Source organism: Vicugna pacos, chromosome 8, assembly GCF_048564905.1.
Source record: "Vicugna pacos chromosome 8, VicPac4, whole genome shotgun sequence".
NCBI lineage: Eukaryota > Metazoa > Chordata > Mammalia > Artiodactyla > Camelidae > Vicugna > Vicugna pacos.
The window spans coordinates 7138138-7161264 of NC_132994.1; the positions used below are offsets into that span (position 1 = coordinate 7138138).

At 35.0% G+C, this 23127-nt stretch overlaps 1 protein-coding gene across 1 annotated transcript in view; it reads left to right on the plus strand.

Moving 5' to 3' along the window:
* The window catches only part of EYS (eyes shut homolog), a 1174088-nt gene that overhangs the window by 419201 nt on the left and 731760 nt on the right, over positions 1 to 23127 (plus strand). The window contains 1 exon segment of the mRNA XM_006211933.3: positions 502 to 647. Within this exon segment, the coding sequence (XP_006211995.2) occupies positions 502 to 647 (146 nt within the window).

The window sequence follows — 23127 nt, forward strand, 5'->3', positions numbered from 1 at the left end:
CATTGGTTTCTTCTTGCTCTCTGTGTGCAGGGCAAGTTTCAAATTTCACTTGGGGAACTCCCAAGGTTTATAACCAACAAAGAAATTATATTTTCTGTTTTTTAATATATAAAGCATCTTCAGAAATCATTTTAATTGGCAAAATTGTTTTTAAATATCTATTCAAAAACACAGATTCCTTTCACATACTTTACTAGGAACAACATTCCAGAAGCCCTCAATGAGCGTGCTAGCTTTGATATATTCTTTTTTTTTTTTTTCACTTTTTCTCACTTCCCGTTTTCTTTTATTGAGCAGTGTCAATTTCTGGTGTATAGCATGTTTCGGTCATATGTGTATATACTATATTTCTTTTCATAAGCTTTTTCATTATAGGTTACCTTCCTAAATAAATGAAATGGAAATATTACCATTTATTTATATTAAAAGTCTGATGTTTAATATACACATATGAATTATGTATATAATCAAATCCTACTTTATTTCTCATTTTTTCTCTAGATTTTTATGCCATTATGGACCTGGGTATCATGGATCTTTTTGTGAACTGGATATAAATAAATCTGAAATCTTACCTTGTCCTAGTGGAGAAAATTGTGTCAACAGAACAGGTGGATGCCTCTGCCTCTGTGCTCCTGGTTATACAGGTAAACCTCTACCTGCCCTGATTCTATCACCACATTGGCTGTAAAAAATTGGCGCTCTCGTATCAACTCTGCAAAACCTGAAATAGCCATCACATGCAAGGTGGACAGGAGAGTCAAAGACTCTTTATTTCTTAAAAAAGAAATTAATAAAAACAAAAATTATGTCTTTTAATCTAAAATTCATTAAAGACTGAGAAATATGTGGATTATCTATCAAGGTATTTTATACTCTTATGGTTTTTTGAATTGAAGTTTACCTGAAGTATATTTATATGCTTATAATATAGAAAAAAAGTATGATGAATGAATATTCTAAGAAACAATACTGTTATATCCATTGCACAAGTGTCATTTTAAAAAATATAGTAAGTTTAGCTTTTTTAAACACATTTATGGGCTGGAAATCAATCAGGGAATCCTTGTGAATTTCAAGTTCCACCAGAAAAACACGATTTGGAGTCAGCTGACTTACTGATAATCATTCCACAACATCAATTTTATCCAAAAATAAGTGCAAAAGTCATCAAGGAACTTAAAAAAGGGAAGAATATTGGCCCGCTAAATTTCTGCTATGAAAATGAATTTATGAAATGCAAAAACCATGTTATTTTGGCTAACCAATATTAATTATGTGGGCCCAGCAAGAATGTATTCAAATCTCAAATCACAATGTATTAATGTCCAAATTCTACACCACTTGGATCTTTTGGGTTCCTTTCTTGAAGGAAGCAAGTTAAGTGAATCTAATATTAGATTACAAGCTCTCAGGAGTAATAAAACACATAGAAATGATATTGAAAAACAAACCTGATAAAGAACTAGAAGCATTTCCAGTGAGTAAGTGATCCAAAGGCAAGAGAAAGTTAAGTTACCAGAACAAAGAACCTGCAGGTGTCTTTCCTGAGGAATAATAACTTCAGAGGTTACCTTGATAACAACTGTTACAGGCACAAAAATCTCAGCATAAATTAAAAATAAATTAAAACTATGATGTTATTACATAAATAAGAAGCATTATATTTTGGCTATAAAACCATGTCTTTTCTAAATTTCTGATGGCCCATCATCTTCCAAATTATTGACATTTGTACTTGGGACCACACACATCCAACCAGAAGTACCATTCCCCGTGTTGTTGTCTTGCTACTGTTACTGCTGCCAATGGTGTTAAAATAAGAAATGACACACTGAGCTTAATAAGACTGAGAAACACTTTTTGTAAAATTACTTGAGATAACACAGTGTCCTGACATTTTAAATTTATCCTGAAGTTTGAAGGATTAACATGTTCTTTATTTTGCTTTTCACAACCCCTCTATTTTCACTGCAAGCTATGGTTCTTAGCATCGTTTCAAAATTTAAGATTGAGTTACCAAATAGACGCTGCGGTAGAGAAGTTAAGTACAAAGCTGGCTGTATTATGTAGTCTGCAATCAAAACATTAATTTGGGAGTCTTCAGACATGAACTCTGGTGCTGAACAGGATCACAAAAGAGGGAGTGTAGATAGCACAGAGGAAAAGGACCAAGGACTGAGCTCAGAGGCACTACGGTGTTTAAGGGTCCAGAATAGAAAGAAGAACTAGCAAAGGAAATTTTAAAATGCAGTCAGTGATACAGGAGTAAAAGCAAGAGCAGATAAAGTTGTGTTTTTTTTTTTAAGGTTTAAAATCTAACATGTATCATCTGAAGTTTTTTCATTGAAGTATAGTCAGTTTATAATGTGTCAATTTCTGGTGTACAACCTAATGTTTCAGTCATACACGTACATGCATATATTCTAACTCATATTCTTTTTCATTGTAGGTTACTACAAGATATTGAATATAGACAAGTAAATTATTTTGAGTAGAGGGAGTGATCAACTGTGTCACATGTTATTAACCATCGGCATTAGCAACACAAACGTCACTGGTGACACTGGCAAGGAGGCAGTTTTGCTGGAAAGGAGGGTGCAAACATGTGTTTGAAGTAGATTTAAGAGAGAATGTGAGAAAATGGCTGAGATGAATATATACAGCTTTTTAAAGGAAAATTTTTATTTTTATGTATTTATTTTTAAAGAAGGTACTGGAGATTGAACCCAGGGCCTTGCTTGTGCATGCTAAGCATGTGCTCTAACACTTGAGCTACATCTTCCCCTCTAAAGGAAGATTTCTATTTTTTAAGAAAATAAGAAATGGGGCAGTAGTTTGAGAAAGGAGTGAGATTGAAAATAAACAGTTCTTTTTTTTAGTTTTTGTTTGGTTTGGTTTTTATTTTACATGCTTATTAAATGACTCTGACCTCTGTATGGAGAATGGGTTAAGAGTTTCCGTAACAGAAGCAGAAAGATGAATCAGGAAGTTTTGGAAGTGGTTGAGGTGATAGATTATGGTGAGTTAGATTGGCGCTGCCCAGCAGAGCTGGTGAAGAATGCCTGCACCTTATACATGCTAGATAAATATTCATGAATGATGAGCATTTAATACAATATAATAGTAAAGTGTACCACTGAACTAAATGCCAGTTTTTATTAATCATTGATTAATCAAAATATATCCACTGTTCATCTTTGATGAAAAAAACTCCAACTTCTTCTCATGGATTCCCTGAGTTCTGAAACACTTTTTATTTATTTTCTATTATTTTGGGGTTTTCAAGCTGTTTTGGAAGGATGCTCACATAAACACATTCACGGAGCATACTGTGAAACTGATTCCTGGGAAGGCCACTTAAGAAACAATGATTTTCTCTGGGCTTCCTTGCAATCTCTAAATTGGAATTTGTGTGGCCTGTTTCCCAAGGAAATTTTGAATTTTGAAGTCAGCAAATTATGCTTGTGTTTTGGTTAACTCCACTGTAGGCTTCTCATGTTGGAAGAAATGAGCTTTCCTCTTAATTTCAAGAAGATTTATTGGCAGGGTACAAACACCTGGCTCACAGGCCATTGTGAAGGTGGCTTCACACCTGGATGGATGGTTTAGTCTGAGGCTCAGGGGACCTCCATGCAGTGACTTGTGTGGCCAGCGTGTCCTGTACATGTTGTCAATTCTGAGTCGATTTAGCCCTCATTTCAGGCCACCCGAGATGGGCAACTCACTAAACTGCTTCCCGGGAGGATTCGAGTATTAAATTCTCAAATTTGTGCTAGAAAGCTATGGCCATAAAAATAATTCATTCATATTTACTCTCTCCCTTAAACAGATAAATTTGAAAGAGCTCATAACTTAGCATGATCTATCCTAGATATATTAGTTGCCATAGGGAAAAATTATGTAGAAAAGCGGTTATGAGGGACTGGGATAATATTAGAAGTTGGGCAGATAACTTTAAACAGCGCAGTCAGGAAAGGCCTTGGAAAACCTGATTTGGTTTAAGATTGAAATGCCAGTAATGTAGTGGTAGATACATACATATGTGTATAGATAAGAAGATAAGATGAAGTATATCAAGAGCCAAAACTGTACCTAAAAACCTACAAAGATGAGACTATTTTCCTAAAAACAGATATATTTCATATAATTGGACCTTATGGACTACAGTTGTGCTGGCAGCGGGGTCCCCAGAGGGCTGCAGGCTTAGCCAAGCAGAGGTTAAACCAATGCAAAGGCTGTGACATTCCCAGGGGATGTAGAATCTGCAGAGTGTATATGTAAACCTACAGGGGGAAAAGTCATCCTTCTATCACAATTTTTTAAATATTTTGTTTCTTTTTACATTTTTTTACTTTATTATTTTTGGGGTTTTTGAGGGGGGTAATTGAGTTTATTTATTTATATTTATTTATTTTAATGGAGGACCTCATGCAAGCTAAGCACATGCTCTACCCCTGAGCTATACCCTGCCCCCATCACAAATTGAGCAGGAGAAACACCTAAGAATTCTAGCTGCAGTTGATGGTCTGGTATTCTGCTGGAATAGAGAAAAAAATAGACACTGTACAAAGACTAGTCTAATTGCAAAGATTTTGAAGATTCCCAGATTCCTTGAAAGACTTTCATTTCCACAACTGTGTGTAATGAGGGCCCCGTGGTTTGCAATAAGTACACTATAGCCACTTCTTAATTGTGAGTCTAAAACAACATTTACATGTAAAATGTACCATGCTGGAAATAACAACGGGAAAGCTCTGACTTCCCAAATACAGCTGCGTGAAGAGTGGGGGATAGTATCTAAGGTAAATATAGAAAACAAAGGAAACCTGCTTCAACAAGCAACTACGTCCCATTCCTAAATATTCTGCCTAGAATTTACCCCCATATTTCAAAACAACCTGCTCATATTGCTGTTTGTCGATTTTTTTCTAGTTTGCACATTACCCTAAGTAATTTTTTTGTCTATGGGAAAATAAGGATTTAGCTATCACCATCCCCCTTCATCAACATATGTACTTTTTTCCTCATTACCTCTTCCCAAAAGGTTGTATCAAAAATTTATTAGTCAAAAAGTCACTGTTAATATTACTATAACTCTATCAATTTCCCTCTTTTATTTTATTTTTGCTCATTTTGGAAAAGATATGCTTACATCCTTTTCCCCAATGATTTTATTATATTCTTACAGAATGCTTAGCTCTAATTTGTAATTGCCAAAATCTCTTTCTTCTTATCTAATACTTTTCATGCATTTGGTAATTTTCAAGCTCTTTTTTTTTAAATTGTTAAACTATTTTATTTTGGTGGAGGTGGGGTAGGTAATTAGGTTTATTTATTTTTAGAGGAAGTACTGGGAATCGATCCCAGGACCTCCTGCATGCTAAGCATGCGCTCTACCACTCTGAGTTATACCCTGCCCCCAGTAATTTTCACTGATTAAAAAGTCTTCTCTTTTCTCTGTAGTAATACTTACAGATTGTTTTTTGTTTTTTTATTGCTTTATTTCTGTCATTGTCTTCAGATTCCCCCAAATTCCTTTTTTTTCCTCTGTGTGTATGTGGTTTTTTCCCTTCATGTATCTCTTAGAAATGTCTTTTTTTCCATATTAGATAATCCTTGAATATCAGTTGATATTCTAAGAGAGAACTGCTAAAATGCTAACTGAAAACTCTGAGTGAGTGGGAGCGCTGGCTGGGTGAGTTTGGTGCCTGCGTGAGGTCTGAAATGCCATTATGGGTGGGCCTTTTCCTTTTCATTGGTTTCTTGGAAAGAGGGGTAAAGAAAACGGCGGTGGAGATAGGAGTGCCTCAGGAAACGATGTTTGACAAGGTTTTGGTAAACCAGAACTTCAGAACCAGTTAAGTAAGTTTTTTGTTTTTTTTTTACATTTTTTTATTGAGTTATAGTCATTTTACAATGTTGTGTCAAATTCCAGTGTAGAGTACAATTTTTCAGTTATCCATGAACATACGTATATTCATTGTCACATTTTTTTTGCTGTGAGCTACCACGAGATCTTGTGTATATTTCCCTGTGCTATACAGTATACAGTTAAGTAAGTTCTGATCTTTAGAAACAGCCAACAGATTTTTAGGAGAAACATATGCAATTCAACTTTTTTTTCCTAGTGTGCTTTAAATTATTACTTCAAACATTTAGTGAAAGTTTATAATACAAAGTAGTTGTGTTAGTGAACTTTGGGGGAAATAACCAGATCAACGCCATCTCTAGCACAGGGCAGAGTAGTGCAAACCGAGGACAGACAGACGTCTCAGGAGAAAAGATGAGGCGGAATGGAGGAGGGGCTGGCATGGGATTAGCCGAAGAGGTGAGTGGGACGAAACACACAAATCTCGTGAGAATTCTTGCTCCTGAATGCCACCCGAAACCACATGCTTGCCTCTTCCTCCCACCAAATCCTTATCTCCCATTTATTTCCCCAGTCTAATTCCATGGCTCTCAATCATACCACTACCTTACTTACTTTCATTATCAGCTTCTCTCCCGTTCCATAATACTCACTTTAGAATACCTCAATCCTGAAGTTAATTCCAACTTGCCGTCTATTTTTCATTCACATGAGATGCATAGAACAGGAGAAAAAAAATGCACTTGGACACAGACACACACACACACACTCTCTCTCTCTCTCTCTCTCATACACTGGATGCTCTTAGCTTGACTTCCTAACCACAGACCTCAAGGAAGCCCTTGGTGCTGACAAATGCTACTTTTCCCTACTCAGTTTCCCAGGATTCTAGCCTATTATTTCTAGCTCTCTCTTCCCTTTTTAAATACCCACCCATCCTCCCTCTACTTAAGTTTTGATTTAAATCTTTGTCTCTTATATTCCTGAGAAAGTAAAGTGATAGGAAGCGAACATCTTTATCATTCCCCCAACAACTACCATCCTACAAAGACCTACCCTCATACTGTGTTTTTCTCTGTCTTCCATATTCATGTCTATGGTTGACCCTTCTACTGGTAAGTTGATTCTGAACTTTATCATCTATCATTAAAGGATATTCATCCTATAATTATTTTCTGCAACATATATTCTTTCCTCCATACTGTGCCTCTCCCACCAACATATAAATATTAATACTAACTCTTCCTCATTTTATTTCTGAATCTTTCCTTTTTTATACTTGTTAAACTCCATTTTTCTTTTTTGAACAAAATTTTCAAATCTATTGTCTATATTGAGTATCCAGTTCCTAACTTTCCATTTCTTTCAAACCTCTTCCCAGTCTTGTTTTTAATCACAAAACTGAAATAGAATTCTGCTTATTGGAGATCACCCATTAGTACCATGTTGACAAATTCAAAAGCAAATTCTCTTTCCTTATCTTAGTCATACTTTCAGGAGCATTTTACACATTCCTTCTACTTAAACACTTTCCAGACTTGGACTCCATGATTCCCACAATCACTAATCTCTTCATTGTTTTCTGCCTCCTTTAGGGGGTCCTGTAACTGTTTGGAACTTCATTCTTCCTTTCCCTTCTCTAGATATATTCATCCATTAAGTGTTTGTTTAAGTGTTCCATCCAGGTGTTTGTTGAAATATTATGCATATACTGACACTGAACAAATTTGTTTTCATGGGCCCTGGACTCTCTCCTGAACTCTCAACTCATTTACTAAAATAACTAGTCAGCATGTCCACTTGGATTTCCGTAAGGTATCAAACTGATTTTTAGTCCTGAGGAGTTATCCCAACCCTGTTCCCCACCAGTGTTTCTACCTCAGTGGATGGCATCATGGTTCACTGAGCTTCTCAGGCCAAAATGATGGACTTATTCTTGACTCTTTGTTTATACATCTCTGTGAAGTCTATCATCAAATCCTGTGGACTGAATCTTCAAAATAATTAAAATTTAACCCCTTCTCACAACCTGCACTGCAGTCACCCTAGTCCAAGCTACCATCATCTCCTGCCTGAAGTATAACACCTTAACTTATTTCTGTCTTCCATTGTTTTTATTTTAACATTTTTATTGAGTTATAGTCATTTTACAATGTTGTGTCAATTTCCAGTGTAGAGCACAATTTTTCAGTTATACATGAACATACATATATTCATTTTTGCTTTTTTTTTTTGCTGTGAGCTACCACAAGATCTTGTATATATTTCCCTGTGCTATACAGTATAATCTTGTTTATCTATTCTACATATGCCTGTTAGTATCTATAAATGTCGAACTCCCAGTCTGTCCCTTCCCACCCCCCTCCCCCTTGGCAACCACAAATTTGTATTCTATGTCTATGAGTCTGTTTCTGTTTTGTATTTATGTTCTTTTTTTTTTTTTTTTAGATTCCACATATGAGCAATGTCATATGGTATATTTCTTTCTCTTTCTGGCTTACTTCACTTAGAATGACATTCTCCAGGGACATCCATGTTGCTGCAAAAGGCATTATGTTGTCATTTTTATGGCTGAATAGTATTCCATTGGATAAATATACTACCTCTTCTTTATCCAGTCTGTTGATGCACATTTAGGCTGTTTCCATGTCTTGGCTATTGTAAATAGTGCTGCTATGAACACTGGGGTGCAGGTGTCCTTTTGAAGTAGGGTTTCTTCTGGCTATATGCCCAGGAATGGGATTCCTGGGTCACATGGTAAGTCTATTCCTAGTCTTTTGAGGAATTCCCATACTGTTTTCCACAGTGGCTGCACCTGTCTTCTATTCTTGTCACAGTAAAATGTATCCCTTATCAAGTACCAGCCTGATCATTTTTAAATATGAAACAAATCACTTTATCCCCAGCTCAAAAGCTTCCATGGCTACAAATAGCGTAACATTCACTCCTTCCTTTGTCTTGCTTGGTCCAACAGAATCCGGTCACTGGCCACCTCTCTGGCCCAGTTTCTACTGCCTTCTCCCCTGTCATGACCCCTCCTCCCCCAGCTGACCTCCTGCTTTTCCATCTGGGTGTAAACAACTCTCTTATATATGGCCAGTTTCCTCACTTATTTAATCAGGTCTCAAGTGTGAATTTCTCTTAATGCTTACCCATTTTATATAAAGTAATACTATGTCACTCTGTCCACTTACTGTTTTATTCCTTCATAGCAATTATTGCTAACTTATCACTTAGGTAATTATTTATTTTATTTCTTCCTCCTAGAATTGAGTCTCTTCCAGGCAGGATTTTTTCTACCTTCTGCCCCACAGTGTGTCTCAGTGTCCAGAAAAGTGCCTAGGACATTAGAAGCATTCAAACATCTTTCAAAATGAGAGAACATTTCACTCTTCAAGTAATTTGATTTCATTTTTAATTGAAGTTTAATTGATTTACAATGTTGTGTTAGTTTCTGGTCTATAGCATAGAGATTCAGTTATATAACTTTATATATTTTTTTCCTTTTCATTATAGGTTACTATAAGACATTGAATGTAGTTCCCTGTGCTACACAGTACAAACTTATTGTTTCTCTACTTTATATATAGTAGTTTGTATCTGCTAATCCCAGACTCCTAAATTATCCCCCCTTCCCCTTTAATTGTAGTCAATTTTAACTTTTTAGCCTGTTAATGCACATAACTGTCTGGTGATTACAGATTTCTACTAAGTTTTCTCTTTCCATTTTCTCCCCATAAAGCAATTAAAATAAACATTTTTAACATCAGTAATCAATAGGAAACAAAGTTTCACTTTTACAATGTTGATTTATTGATACTGTGGAAAAACATTCAGAGAGGAAAAAGAAACTCTGCAGATCTGGCTCTCTCTGAATTTAAAGCATATATATGCAAATACATAATGCTAATTCTAAATTCAGGGGCAATATAATTTGATTTAACATTACATAGTGAAATAGTTCTATGCAATAAATCTAAAAGTGATCTAAAATGAAAAATTTAGCCCTTTTATATTACTCATTAACCCATAATAAATCTTTCAAAAAGGAAACCAATAGCAAATTAAGTCCAGTGACCTTATCATTAGTGATTCTTTATATAATATATAACAATCTTGAAGCAGTTAATATTTTATATCCTACAAAATAAGACGCTAAAAATAATGGTTGAGATTATGTACTGCCTATTAAAAGCATATTAATTATCAGATATTTATAAGACATTATCCACTTATATTTATTTTCTAGGGCAGCAATATTTATATGTCATAAATGTGTCCATGTGACATTTTACAGAGTAATTGGGCTTAGAGAAATTTTACAGATAAATTATTAAAATACATTTTTATCCTAACATTAGGAAATATGTTTTATTATGCAGGCAACTATTAATCAAAATGATGCTCAAGACCAGTGAGGACCAAAAATAATAATTATAGGACAATTCAAATGTGTAGGCACCGAGGTGGTTTTTGTTTCCTGGTCATTCAGTCTCCCTTCTCCCCAAGTTCTAACCAGGGGTGAGCCCTCAGAAGACAAAAGTGCATCACACAGTCAGGTTCATTCATGAAAGCTCTGTAACTTCCTAAGTCCAGGGCTTCCTGGTAAAGCCAATTTGGAGAAACTTGTAACTTACGTTTTGAGATGGGAACATCATAATATGATCATCTCCGCTGTAAACGGAGATTTGGGGATGAGCTGAGGAAAGAGTTGGGTCTGAAAAGCAGACTTCAAGTAAGAGCTGCACAGCGGGCTTCTTGTAGGAATTGGGGTCAACTGAGCTGGGAGGACCGGAGCGCACATGGTGAGAGGCAGGCCCTGCGAGCTCTGCTCCTGGAAGGCAGGCCTTGCTGTTTCTCCTGGTAGCCCAGCTCACACCGTCTGAGCCGGCATCTGATTTCAGCAGCTTTTGGGATGAGTGGGTCTGGGTGAGCTCAGCTCAGCTCATAATAACGATTCCCCAGGTCAAGTGAAGCTGAGTCTGCTTTCTCCTGGGTCCTTCCCTCCACCCCGGAGCCAGCTGAGCCTGTGTGTGTGTGTGTGGGCAAAGCACAGGGAGTCCGTGCCCTGAGGGCAGCCTTCAAAGACCGGGAGATGGAAGGCGGTGTATCAATATTCCAGCCACCTTCTTTTCAGGTAAATGATCCTGGTTACATATTATTCACTTTCAAAGTTTTCGAGGCAATCAGGCCCCCGTCTCCCACAATAGTCTCCCTAAACAGGGCTGCTTCTGCGGACTTGAAATCGTTCTCTGGTCTAACTCTCCTCACTGTCTCATTCTTTCTTTCTGAGATCACTGGCTGAATTAATTGAGTTTTCATCTCAGGTTCTGATTTCAGCAGAAGCCAAACTGTGACAGTGGGTGATGAGGTAGGAGCAGGAGTCCAGTGAAGTGGCCCAGCGCCCCAGTGTGAAGATTATTTCTTACTTTGGGAAACACAAAAACCCTTGCCGTCAGTATGAGACATTGCAGTCTAAAGAACAGATTATCCCCAACTGGCTAGAAAGAGAAGGAAAGAGAATCGAATGTACTTTCAATTCTACCCCTTTTGGTAAATGAAACTGGAGACTGAGGCTATAACTCCACAGCCACGTGAAAAGACACCTTTTGCCTCTAAGAGAGTTACACCTTCACTCCAGGGACTGAAGAATCCTCCTGGTCTGTACAGGACGATCAGTGACATCTCCAGGAAGTCGGTGGTTTTCATCTGTAATACGGTATCTTCCTAACTTTAATAGAAATGTTCCCTGATTCCGTAGAACAGAAACAGAGTTAAAGAAATGTTAAAGCCCTTTTGAAATCAAAGGATTGAAGCACTCTTAGGTTAACTCTGGCTTTTCATCAGACAAATAAATAGAAATATAATCCATTAGAAAGCAAAGATCTTCCGAGATGTTGGTAATTTGAAACCTGGACTTCAATAACTCTTACGTACAGTGAAGAAAAATGTCTCTGTGTTTTGGAAGATTTTTCCCTCTGGTCCTTTATTGGGTAATTAATCTCACTGCTCTATTTCAGTTCCTTATTCTTTCGCTCTGGGGACATTCTTTTACCTGGCTTTCTTGTCTTGAGTTATCTGTTCCTCTAAGTCTTCTTTATGACTTACCAGCATTATCTCACTAAAGCACATCTTGTCATGTGGAACATCTTTATCAAGACACACTTTAGCAGGTGAGGCTCTGCCCTCTTCAAATTCCAGCCGTTCCTCCAGGGCCATGTGCTGAGCTACTGCAAGGTGCCCTCTTGTCTAGGTGCTGGGAAGAGGGCAGAGGAAAGGCTAGACTCCCTGACTGCATGCTGCGTATGTTCTAGTGAGACCCTGGGAGAACCCAGCCTTTCCTGTTTACTCCCAGTCTTCATCTTGACCATATTTGAACTCTGAAGGTCAGCTGAGACTTAACAGCAAGTGAGCACAAAGTCAAATTGACATATTGATTATTTTCTCATCTCTGAACACAGGAGAACCGAGTACTGCTCGTGGAGGGCAGAGAGTCACCCTACTCACCTGCACCACTCCTTCCTTGGGTAGTGGTCCGGGACTTTGTACTGACCCCTAGGCTGGACAAGACATTACCAGTCAGCAAGCTTGCCTTCCATTAGGAAGATGTGGGGTTTAACTTCTCACACCATTACTTTCCACCATTTTTTTACTGAAGTATACTCAGTTATAATGTGTCAATTTCTGGTGCTCACCATAATGTTTCAGTCATATGTATAAATACACATACTCATTTTCATATTCTTTTTCATTATAGGTTGCTACAAGATATTGAGTATAGTTCCCTGTGCTATGCAGAAGAATTTTTTTAATCTATTTTTATATATAGTAGTTAATATTTTCAAATCTTGAACTCCCAATTTATCCCTTCCCACCCCTTCCCCCCTGGGTAACCATAAGGCTGTTTACTATGTCTGTGAGTCTGTTTCTGTTTTGTAGATGAGTTCATTAGTGTCTTCTTTTCTTTTTAATTCCACATATGAGTGATATGTGGTATTTTTCTTTCTCTTTCTGGCTTACTTCACTTAGAATGACAATCTCCAGGTCCATCCATGTTGCTGCAAATGGCATTATTTTATTCTGTTTTGTGCCTGAGTAGTAGCCACTGTATAACTTTCCACTGGTTAATTACAAACATTGCTAAACGTGACCTACATACTGAATCTCATTCTGCTTGATTAGGAGAGAACATTTTAAAATTAGGACAAGACGTGGTAGTCTTAATTTTTGCTTCCTATGAAAATGTAGTAGTCCTGGAAACACTGGGCATATATTTTCATTTTGGAAGCAATAAGCTGGCTGGGAGGAGTGGCTGCTTCCTTGCGATGGGCACATAGTCTGCATTTTTACCTACATTATCAACCGCTTCTTTTTATGCTGTTTTCCTGACCATAACAAGCATTTGAGCTTGCCACCACTAAAATATCAGAAGAATGTGAAAACAAGATTCAGTGTCCTCAGTACCTCCACTGCCTTCATTTGCTGTCCCTGTTCTAATTCTTTACCTACCCCTAGGTAAAAACTTTTGCATTCACCTTTCCACCCATTGCTCATCTTATTGGCAAATCACTCACCTTTCATATTCTTTGTTAGTCATCACTTGACTTGCTTGTCCTTTACAGGCATAATGGACAAACCCTTTCTTGCTTGAAACAGTTGGGATTTACACTTCCTAAGGGAAATGTTTATTTAGGAAAATGCTTATTCTCATAAAAACTTGCCTCTTCCAAAGAGAAATCAAAACAAAAATATATCTATAACATCTGTGTAGAGCTCTTGAGATGTCAATGAGCTTTTTTTAATTTTTATTTTTTGTATATATATTGTTTATTGAAGCATAGTCAGTTTACAATGTTGTGTCAATTTCTGGTGTACAGCATAATGCTTCAGTCATACATGAACGTACATACATGCATGTTCATATTCTTTTTCACCATAAATTACTACAATATATTGAATATAGTTCCCTGTGCTATACAGTATAAACTTATTATTTATCTATTTATATATATATATATATATATATATATATATGTTTATATACATGTAAGTATCGTAAATCTCAACTCTCAATTTTTCCCTTCCCAACCCCTTGCCCCACTGGCAACCATAGGTTTGTCTTCTAAGTCTGTGAGTTTCTTTCTGTTTTGTAAATAAGTTTGCTTGTCTTTTTTTTTCCCCAGATTCCACAGATATGTGATGTCATATGGCATTTTTCTTTCTCTTTCTAGCTTACTTCTCTTAGAATGACAATCTCCAGGTCTGTCCATGCTGCTGCAAATGGCATTATCTTATTCCTTTTTATGGCTGAGTAGTATTCCATTGTATAAATATACCACAGCTTCTTTATCCAGCCATTTGTCAATGGACATTTAGGTTGATTCCATGTCTTAGCTATTGTAAATAGTGCTACTATGAACATTGGGGTGTATGCATCTTTTTGAAATAAAGTTTCCTCTGGATATATGTCTAGGAATGGGATTGCTGGATCATATGGTAAGTCAATTTTTAGCCTTTAGAAGAATCACTGTACTGTTTTCCATAATGGCTGCACCAAACTACCTTCTTATCAACAGTGTAGGAGGGGTCTCTTTTCTCCACATCCTCTCCAATATTTATCATTTATGGACTTTTGAATGATAGCCATTCTGATAGGTATGAGGTGATACTTCATTGTAGTTTTGATTTGCACTTCTCTGATAATTGGTGATACTGAACATTTTCTCATTTGCTATTGGCCATTTGTCTGTTTTCATTGGAGAATTGCTTGTTTAGGTCTTCTGCCCATTTTTGGATTGGGTTGTTTATTTTTTTCATATTGAGTTATATAAGGTATTTATATGTTCTGGAAATTAAGCCTTTGTTAGTCTCATCTTTTGTAAATACTTTCTCCCATTCCATAAGTTGCTTTTTGCTTTGCTTATGGTTTCCTTTGCTGTGTAAAAACTTATAAGTTTAATTAGGTCCCATTTGTTTATTTTTTTCTTTTATTTCTATTGCCTGGGTAGACTGCACTAAGAGAACATTGGTGACATTTATGTCAGATAATATTTTGCCTATGTTTTCTTCTAAGAGGTTTATCGTGTCTTGTATTATGTTTAAGTCTTTAAGCCATTTTGAGTTTATTTTTGTATATGATGTGAGGGAGTATTCTAACTCCATTGATTTCCATGCAGCTGTCCAGTTTTCCCAGCATCGTTTGCTGAAGAGACTGTCTTTACTCCATTATGTGTTCTTCCCTCCTTTGTCAAAGATTAATTGACCAAAAATTTGTAGGTTTATTTCTGGGCTCTATTTTGTTCCATTGGTCCATAGGTCTGTTTTTGTACCAATACCATGATGTTTTGATTACTGTAGCTCTGTAGTATTGTTTGAAGTCTGTGAGGGTTTATTCCTCCAGCTTCATTCTTTTTCTTCAGTATTTCTTTGGCAATTCTGGGTATTTTGTGATTCCATATAAATTTTAGGATTATTTGTTCCAATTCTGTGAAAAGTGTCCTGAGTAATTTGATAGGGATCATATTAAATCTGTACAATGCTTTAAGTAGTATGGTCATTTAACAATATTAATTCTTCCAATCCAGGAACCTGGGATATCTTTCCATTTCTTTAAGTCATCTTTAATTTCCTTTGCCAGTTTTATAGTTCTTTGCATATAAGTCTTTCACTTCCTTGGTCAGGTTTATTCCTAAGTATTTTATTTTGTGGATGCCATTGTAAAACAGATTGTTTCTTTACTTTCCTTTTCTGATATTTCATTGTTAGTGTAAAGAAATGCCACTGATTTCTGTATGTTAATTTTGTATCTTGCTACCTTACCAAATTCTTTTATCAACTCAAGTAGTTTTTGTGTGGCACCCTTAATATTTTCTACATATAGTATCATGTCATCCCCATAAAATGACAGTTTTAGCTCTTCTCTTCCAATTTGGTTCCCTTTTAAAGTTTTTTCTTCCCTGATTGCTATGGCTAGGTCTTCCAATACTATATTGAACAGAATTGGTAAGAGTGGCCTTTGTTAACAGAATGCCATTATATGCCTATCATAAAATGATTGTTTTATTTTTCTAGGAAACAGTGATCTCACAATCTTGAACTTTTCTGAACATCCTACTTCATGAAGGAAACTTTCTTAGTAATTATGTGTAATCAGTGACAACATACTTAGTTGTTACAGTAAGAATTGTGTAGGATAAGCAAAACCAATTTTTTTTTAACTTGATTAGGTAAGGATACATAAACTTGTTGCTTATATTCTGGCCATATAAATCATAGGTCAAGGTTTGCAAATATAATGTGATTAAGTTACGCAAAGTCACAAAGCAATGTCTTTCTGTTACATGTATTAAGGAGGAGGTGAACAAGCAGTTTACGTTTGGTATAATTTTATATGCTATTCCCAGTAAAATATTTTATATAGTATGCATTTGTTTCAAATAAGTGATAACCAATTATTACTGTGAAGATTTAAAAAATACAATTTTACATGAGTGCAGAAATTTTTTTTTTGCTTATTCATTAATGTATTTCCAAACTTCAAACAATGTTTGAGACATTATAAGGGCTTAATGAGTATTTAAGAAACAAATGAATAGTAACATCAGAAAATTTTGATTAGTACATTTTTTTTAAACTTAAAAATATGATTCAACTAAAATACAAATGATAGTATTCACACATTTCAAAAGAGGCAATCTTTCAAAGATTTTGAAATATGCCATCTTCTCAATATGTAATATGGGTACTGGAACAATCCATGGTATTAGAACTTTTTCTAAAATGTACACAAGGATTTTAATTAACCACAGGGTTTTATTAAGGAAATAAAATCAAAATTAATGATGCTTTTAGTGAAGCCTGTCTAATGATGTCAGTTGTCTAATGAAACTTCATTGTGTAACAAATGTTAATTGGAGATAAAAGACCAGGAAACACACACAAATAATTACAAACCACTTAGTCTGGATACATGTTTTCAAAAGAAGAATCTAATTTTGCCTGATTTACTAGTATGGTTTGGGAATTTTCTGGAAAGCCAAACAAGGAAAGTTTAAGTCACTATTAGAAAAGATTCAGTGATGAAAACAGACCACTTCAGTAAGTAAAGATTCCATACTTACTATAGTAATGCAATTAACATCTAAGAAACAGCTCCTGCCTTCAAAGATAACAAAACCTCGCCAAACAGACAGGCATTTGTAGAGAACTCTATAGAGCATTATTAAAGGAAGGGAGAGAAAGCCATGGGATTTCATTGACAACTGAACATTGAAATGGGTTCTGAACGATAGACAGGAATTTGGTCCACACGTCACAAGGCGACCTGGCTCTTAGGCTGAGGAAAGTGGGAGGAAAGGGGTGGAATGTCCGTGTGTTCCCACTGTGGGCCATGATTAAGAGCACTTGTCATGCGGTATCTCGGTCAATCATTAGGCATTATTTCCAGCTTACAGTTGAGGAGACAGATCAAATTTAAATGAATTGTCTGAGGTCAAAAGGCTCATAAAAGATTTGGGACTGGAATGGAGGTATGGCATTTTCTTAAGCAAGTAACTCAGTCTGCAGAAACTTAAGATAAATACAAACAAACCAACAAATATTCTGTAAACCTTTCATTATAAAGGCCCAGGAAATCAGTTATCTACAGCTGAAAATAAAATATAACTTATGGTCTGTGATATTTCTGTGCCTCTGCCTAATATCTGGATTTGACTGACACTCATTGAATGATAGCTTTATTCTGCACTGAGCTACTCATAGTAACTACTTTTTCCTTTCCCAAACACTTTTTTCTTTTTAAAGTTCTTCTGAATTCTCTATCAAAGAAGTAAATTCATCTACTTATTCAGACATATATATGAATTTCTGGAACATGAAAATGACAGACCAATTATGTAAATATTGATGAACGATGAAGGTTTGCTTTTCATTTTAAAACCATTTCTCTTTTCTGTTTTATTTACATAAACCATTGGTCGATTTCATTGAAATAGGAAAATTAACATTCTCAGTACTGTAGAGCCACTTTAAAATATTTATTGTATAGTAGAATTTGTCCTTGAAAAAAAATCACCATTTTTATCTTTAAAATATATTTTTATACAAATATAATGAAAATTAAATTATAAATATGATCTAATAATATAACTTAATGATTGAAATCTAGTATAAAGAAGTATAAGATAAAATGGCAAACACAGTTTTAGAATCAGGAGATCCTAACCATAAGCCTTTTGAGCATATTTAACAGTCCTTCAGTTGAGGAAGAAAAATTCTACTGCTTTAAATATTTAAAGTTATTGAATAAATAATAAACCATAGGGAAACATGGCCTATATTGGTAAGTTAAGAGGGGGAAAAGAAAAAAAACCTGATGAGCTATTCACTTTTATATCTCTACTTTATGAAATGACTTCCAAACAATTCTGGGGGGGGTGGGGAAAGAGTTCCCAAGGTCTCAGAGAGACAATCAGACTTTCCTGATGCCCTTAAGATGTAATTAACCAACTACAAAAGGATTGTATCAAATGATTCCCTAAAAGAGAAAGAGTCAGGTTTTTTTTTTTAAGTGCCTAACTAATAAGTAAATTCTAAATATGCATGAGAAAGATTTGATTAAACATTATGATCTTGCCAGACTGGTGTCATGTATTTTCATAAGCATTCAAAGACTGGATTATAAAATCTAGGTAGTTTGCTATGTTTCCTTCAAAAAACACTGTATTTCCTTCTTCTCTACCTGGACTGCCCTTCCGTTTGGTCTCACATGATTGGCCTCTTTAAATCTCAACTAACAAATCACCTCCTCAGAAAGTCCCTCCTGCAGTATCAACCTGTGTATAAACTGACTTATTATCTGTTTGTAATCTGTTTTATTTCCTTCACAGTACTCACCATAATCTGAGTATTTGCAGCCTGTGTATTTCTTTGTTTTCTATTTCCACACCTTGAACTCTGAGCTCCTTGAGAGCTGAGAGATGTTTTTGTTCACAACCAGACATTCTGATAATGTAAGCAACATTCTAAGATGGGAAAGATGGGGTCTACAGAACATCGTGATATTGTCAAATCACTTTACTAACCTAAATCAACTCAAAACAAATTTCACACTCTCAAAAGTGTCCTTTAGAAGTTACAGCACTTCTGCACTTTTCAATTTTTTTTTTTATTTTGGCCTTCCCAATAGCACATGTGTCAGTTTAGCTCCAAATTTGGCACATGAACCTCCCTTCAGTATAAAACGAGATAATTTTGCCATTATCAGGATAGCTAGCATGTGAGATCATGAGAACTTGCCCTCCCATTTACCAAAATCCCATTTTGATAGATGCATGTATGAGTCATGATTAGTAATGAGAGCTTTTGGTTTCTATTGAGAGACACGTATTGGATTTATCCTTCTGCTGTAAACATGTATAAACCTGGACAAAAGCAGTGCTTTTCACTAGAACCGCAGACTGTGCAGGGCTGCAATGCATGTCAGAAGGGAAGCACATGAGATGACCTTCATATAAAACAAGCTTACTTTCCAGGGATAATTTCCAAACTGAAGCATGGGGAGTTTAGTTGCATACAGAGAGCAGTGGTCTTGTACAGCAAAGGAAATACCTATCAGGGTGTGGGGTTGATGTGGGAGGTGAGATTTGTCGGGCAGGGTATTAGAAAAGAGATGGCTGCTCAGAAAAGAAAATATACACACAACCCTTGATTTTTGATTGAACACTAATCTGTGCAGGCACAGGTAACATTCTGTGAGAGTTGCCAGGAAACTCTTGGGAAGTTATGGGATAAAGAGCAAATATGGAGTCCACCAGGGTGCTGGGAGATGTTGAACACGTAATCATCAAAAGTGGAAAGATTCCCATGTCTTAAAGTGGGGCTAACATAGCACTAGCATAAGAGCTCTCTTAGACTGACCTGAACAAGGCTTGACAGGAGTCAAATCAAATCGCTGGTAAATTAACAGCTTACCAGCCCAAACTGATGTTTTTGTTTGTTTGTTTGTTTGTTTTTAATAAAGACTTCCAACACTACGATATCTGCAGAATCCAGCATCTAAAAGAAAATAATCAAGTATGTGGATAAACATAAAAATGTTATCTGTATCTGGGAGAACTAAGAGAGACAATAGAAACAGAGCCATAGATTACATAGATATTTGAATTATCATCTAAAACAACTGTTGGAAAAATGTTTAAGGATTTAAAGAAAATGATAGAAATAATAAGCAAACAGGCAGGAGTCTCAGCAGAAAAAGAAAAACTATAAAAGCAACCCAGTATAAAATCTGAAATTTAAGGGAAAAAAAGAATGAGATTAACATCACAATGCATTGTAAAGAAGAGAGCTTGAGTGAATTTGAATATCTAAAGTATAGCAGAGCTAGAAGGAAAAAACTCAAAAAATGTGGAGACTCAGTAGCTTGTGATCATATGATCTAATATAAGCATAATTGGAATAACATATTACAATGAGAGAAAGATTGAAACAGAAGAAATATTTGAAGAAACATTGATCAAATTTTCTAAATTTATTCGAAATAATATATCCCAAATCTAAAAAGCCCAACAAAAGTCTAAAATGAATGAATACAAAGAAAGCAACACTAAGTCTCATGGAAATCAAATTGCTGAAAGCTGGTGATAAAAAGAACAAGCAAAACTTTATCTAACATGAATCTCAGCAATGTTCTCTTAGGACAATCTACACAAGCAATAGAAATAAAAGCAAAATAAACAAATGAGACCCAATTAAACTTAAAGCTTTTACACAGCAAAGGAAACCATAAGCAAAACAAGAAGACAACCTACGGACTAGGAGAAAATATTTGCAAAAGATAAGACTGACAAAACCTTAATTTCCAGAATACATAAACAGCATATACAGCTTAATAAGAAAAAAACAAACAACCTAATCTAAAAATTGGGCAGAAGAACTAAACAAGCATTTCTCCAATGAAGACATACAAATGGACAATAAGCACATGAAAAAATGTTCAATATCACTAATTGTCAGAAGCAGCACAGCCAAAAATTGGTGATGGTGCAGTGACACTGAGAACAATCCACCAGTTTACCAGCCCCTAAACAAGACATTAAATGATAGAAGTCAAATGCTAGACAAAAGCCAAGTCCAGATCAAATCCTGACTAGACTGCTTCAGTTGCTCATATCAATGGCTGACAAGAGACATGCCTTTTTCCAGTCATAAACAGTATTCAGTTCAATTTCTACCATCCTATATCAATGTCTGTTATTCAATTTTTAGAAAAGGAGACATACAAAGAGCAACTAAAAAATATCTATTGTCAAGAGGGAAATAATCAATAGACCTAGACTCAGAGATGACTCTAGATGTGGAATTATTAAAAAATGAGTTTAATATTAACATTAACTTTAGAGTATTAAAATTTGGGATAACTATGATTTACATTTTAGAAGATCTAGTGGAAATGGAGGAAAATACTCTGAAACACTTCTTAACAAATTAAAAAAAATATAAATCACACTATATAGGATCTCAGGTTATAACTGATTTAATCTAGAAATGAACAACATAAAGATAGCTGGAAATGTTTTAAATACTTGGAGAATAAACAAAAGACTTCTAAATAATATATGATTCAAAGAAGAAGTCTCAAGAGAAATTTAAAAATTCATTGAACTAAATGAAAATATAAAACTTGTCATGCAGGTGTAAACAGTATTTTGAGAGAAATTTATAGCATTGACTAGGTATATTTGAAAAGAAGGATCTGAAATGAACAGTTTAAGCTTCCACTTCATCAAACTATAAAAATAAGATTGATACAAATACATTTTAATATAAGAAAAGATATATTTTAAAATAAAGCATATATTACTAAAATTTAAAACAGATAATAGAGACATCAATAAAACTAAAACTTGCCCTTTGAAAAGATCATAAAATTGATAAATCTTTGTCCAGGCTAAGTAAAAAGAAACAAAAATAGAAGACACAAATTACTAATATCAGAAGTGAAAAAGGAATGGTCACTACTTATTCTCTGAACATTAAAAGAAAAATACAGGGATATTATGAAAAACCCTGTGCCCACAAGTTTGATAATCTAGATGAAATGGACCACTTTCTTAAAAACACAATATACTAAAATGAGGGAAATAAATAATAACAATAGTTCTGTCAATTAAAAATTTCATCCATAAGTTAATAACCTTAAAAAAAAAAAAAAAAACTACTAGCCCCTGGTAAGCTCACTGGTGAATACTACCAAATATTTGAGGAAGAAGATATATCAATTCACTACAAAAAAATGTATAGAAAATCCAAGCAGAGAGACCACATCCTAACTCATTTCATGAAGCCAGCATTACATTAATACCAAAATCATATAAAGACATTTCAATAAAGGAAAACTAAAGACCAGTATCACTCATGAACCTAGATATGAAAATTCTCAACAAAACGTTAGCAAAATGAATCTAATCTAATCTATAATGATTTTTACAGTATGATGAAGTAGGAATTAATCCAGGTGTCCAAGTCTACCTAACCATTCAAAAATCAGTGAATATAAACAATCATTTGAACAAAATAAACAAAATAACATGATTTAATCAACAGATGCAGAAAAAAAAGAATTTGGTACACATTTATTAACAAGCAAAAACAAAAACAGAAACAAAATACCCCAGCCAATAAGAATAACAGGGAAATTTCTCAACAATTAAAAAAAAATGCAACAAATTTGCAGATAACATCATGATTAATGGTGAGTAACTACATGCTTTTCCACATCATAATAGATATCTTAGCTAATACAATAAAAAATAAGAAATAAGGAGCACAAAAATTAGAAAGAAAGTAACAAAAATGTCTTTGTTCTCAGATGTATGATTGTCTAATGTAGAAAATCTAAAAAGAAATAAAAAGGAATCTTGAACTGATGGCTATTACAGGCAAACAGCAATTAAACAGTATTAAACTGGAAATTGATTATAAAACACAATAGGATTTCTATTAACACCAAAAAAAGAAATAGGCATAAATTTAGCAAAAGCACTCCTCCCTGTAACAGCAGAATACACATTCAAGTGCAAATAAAACATTCTCCAGGATGGATCACATGATCACATGCTAGGTCACAAAACAAATCTCAATAAATTTAAGAAGATCGAAATCATTTCAAGCATCTTTTCTGACTCCAGCAGTTTTAGAACAAATTTAGCAAAATATGTAACAAATCTATATGAATAAAAGTGTAAGTCTCTAAT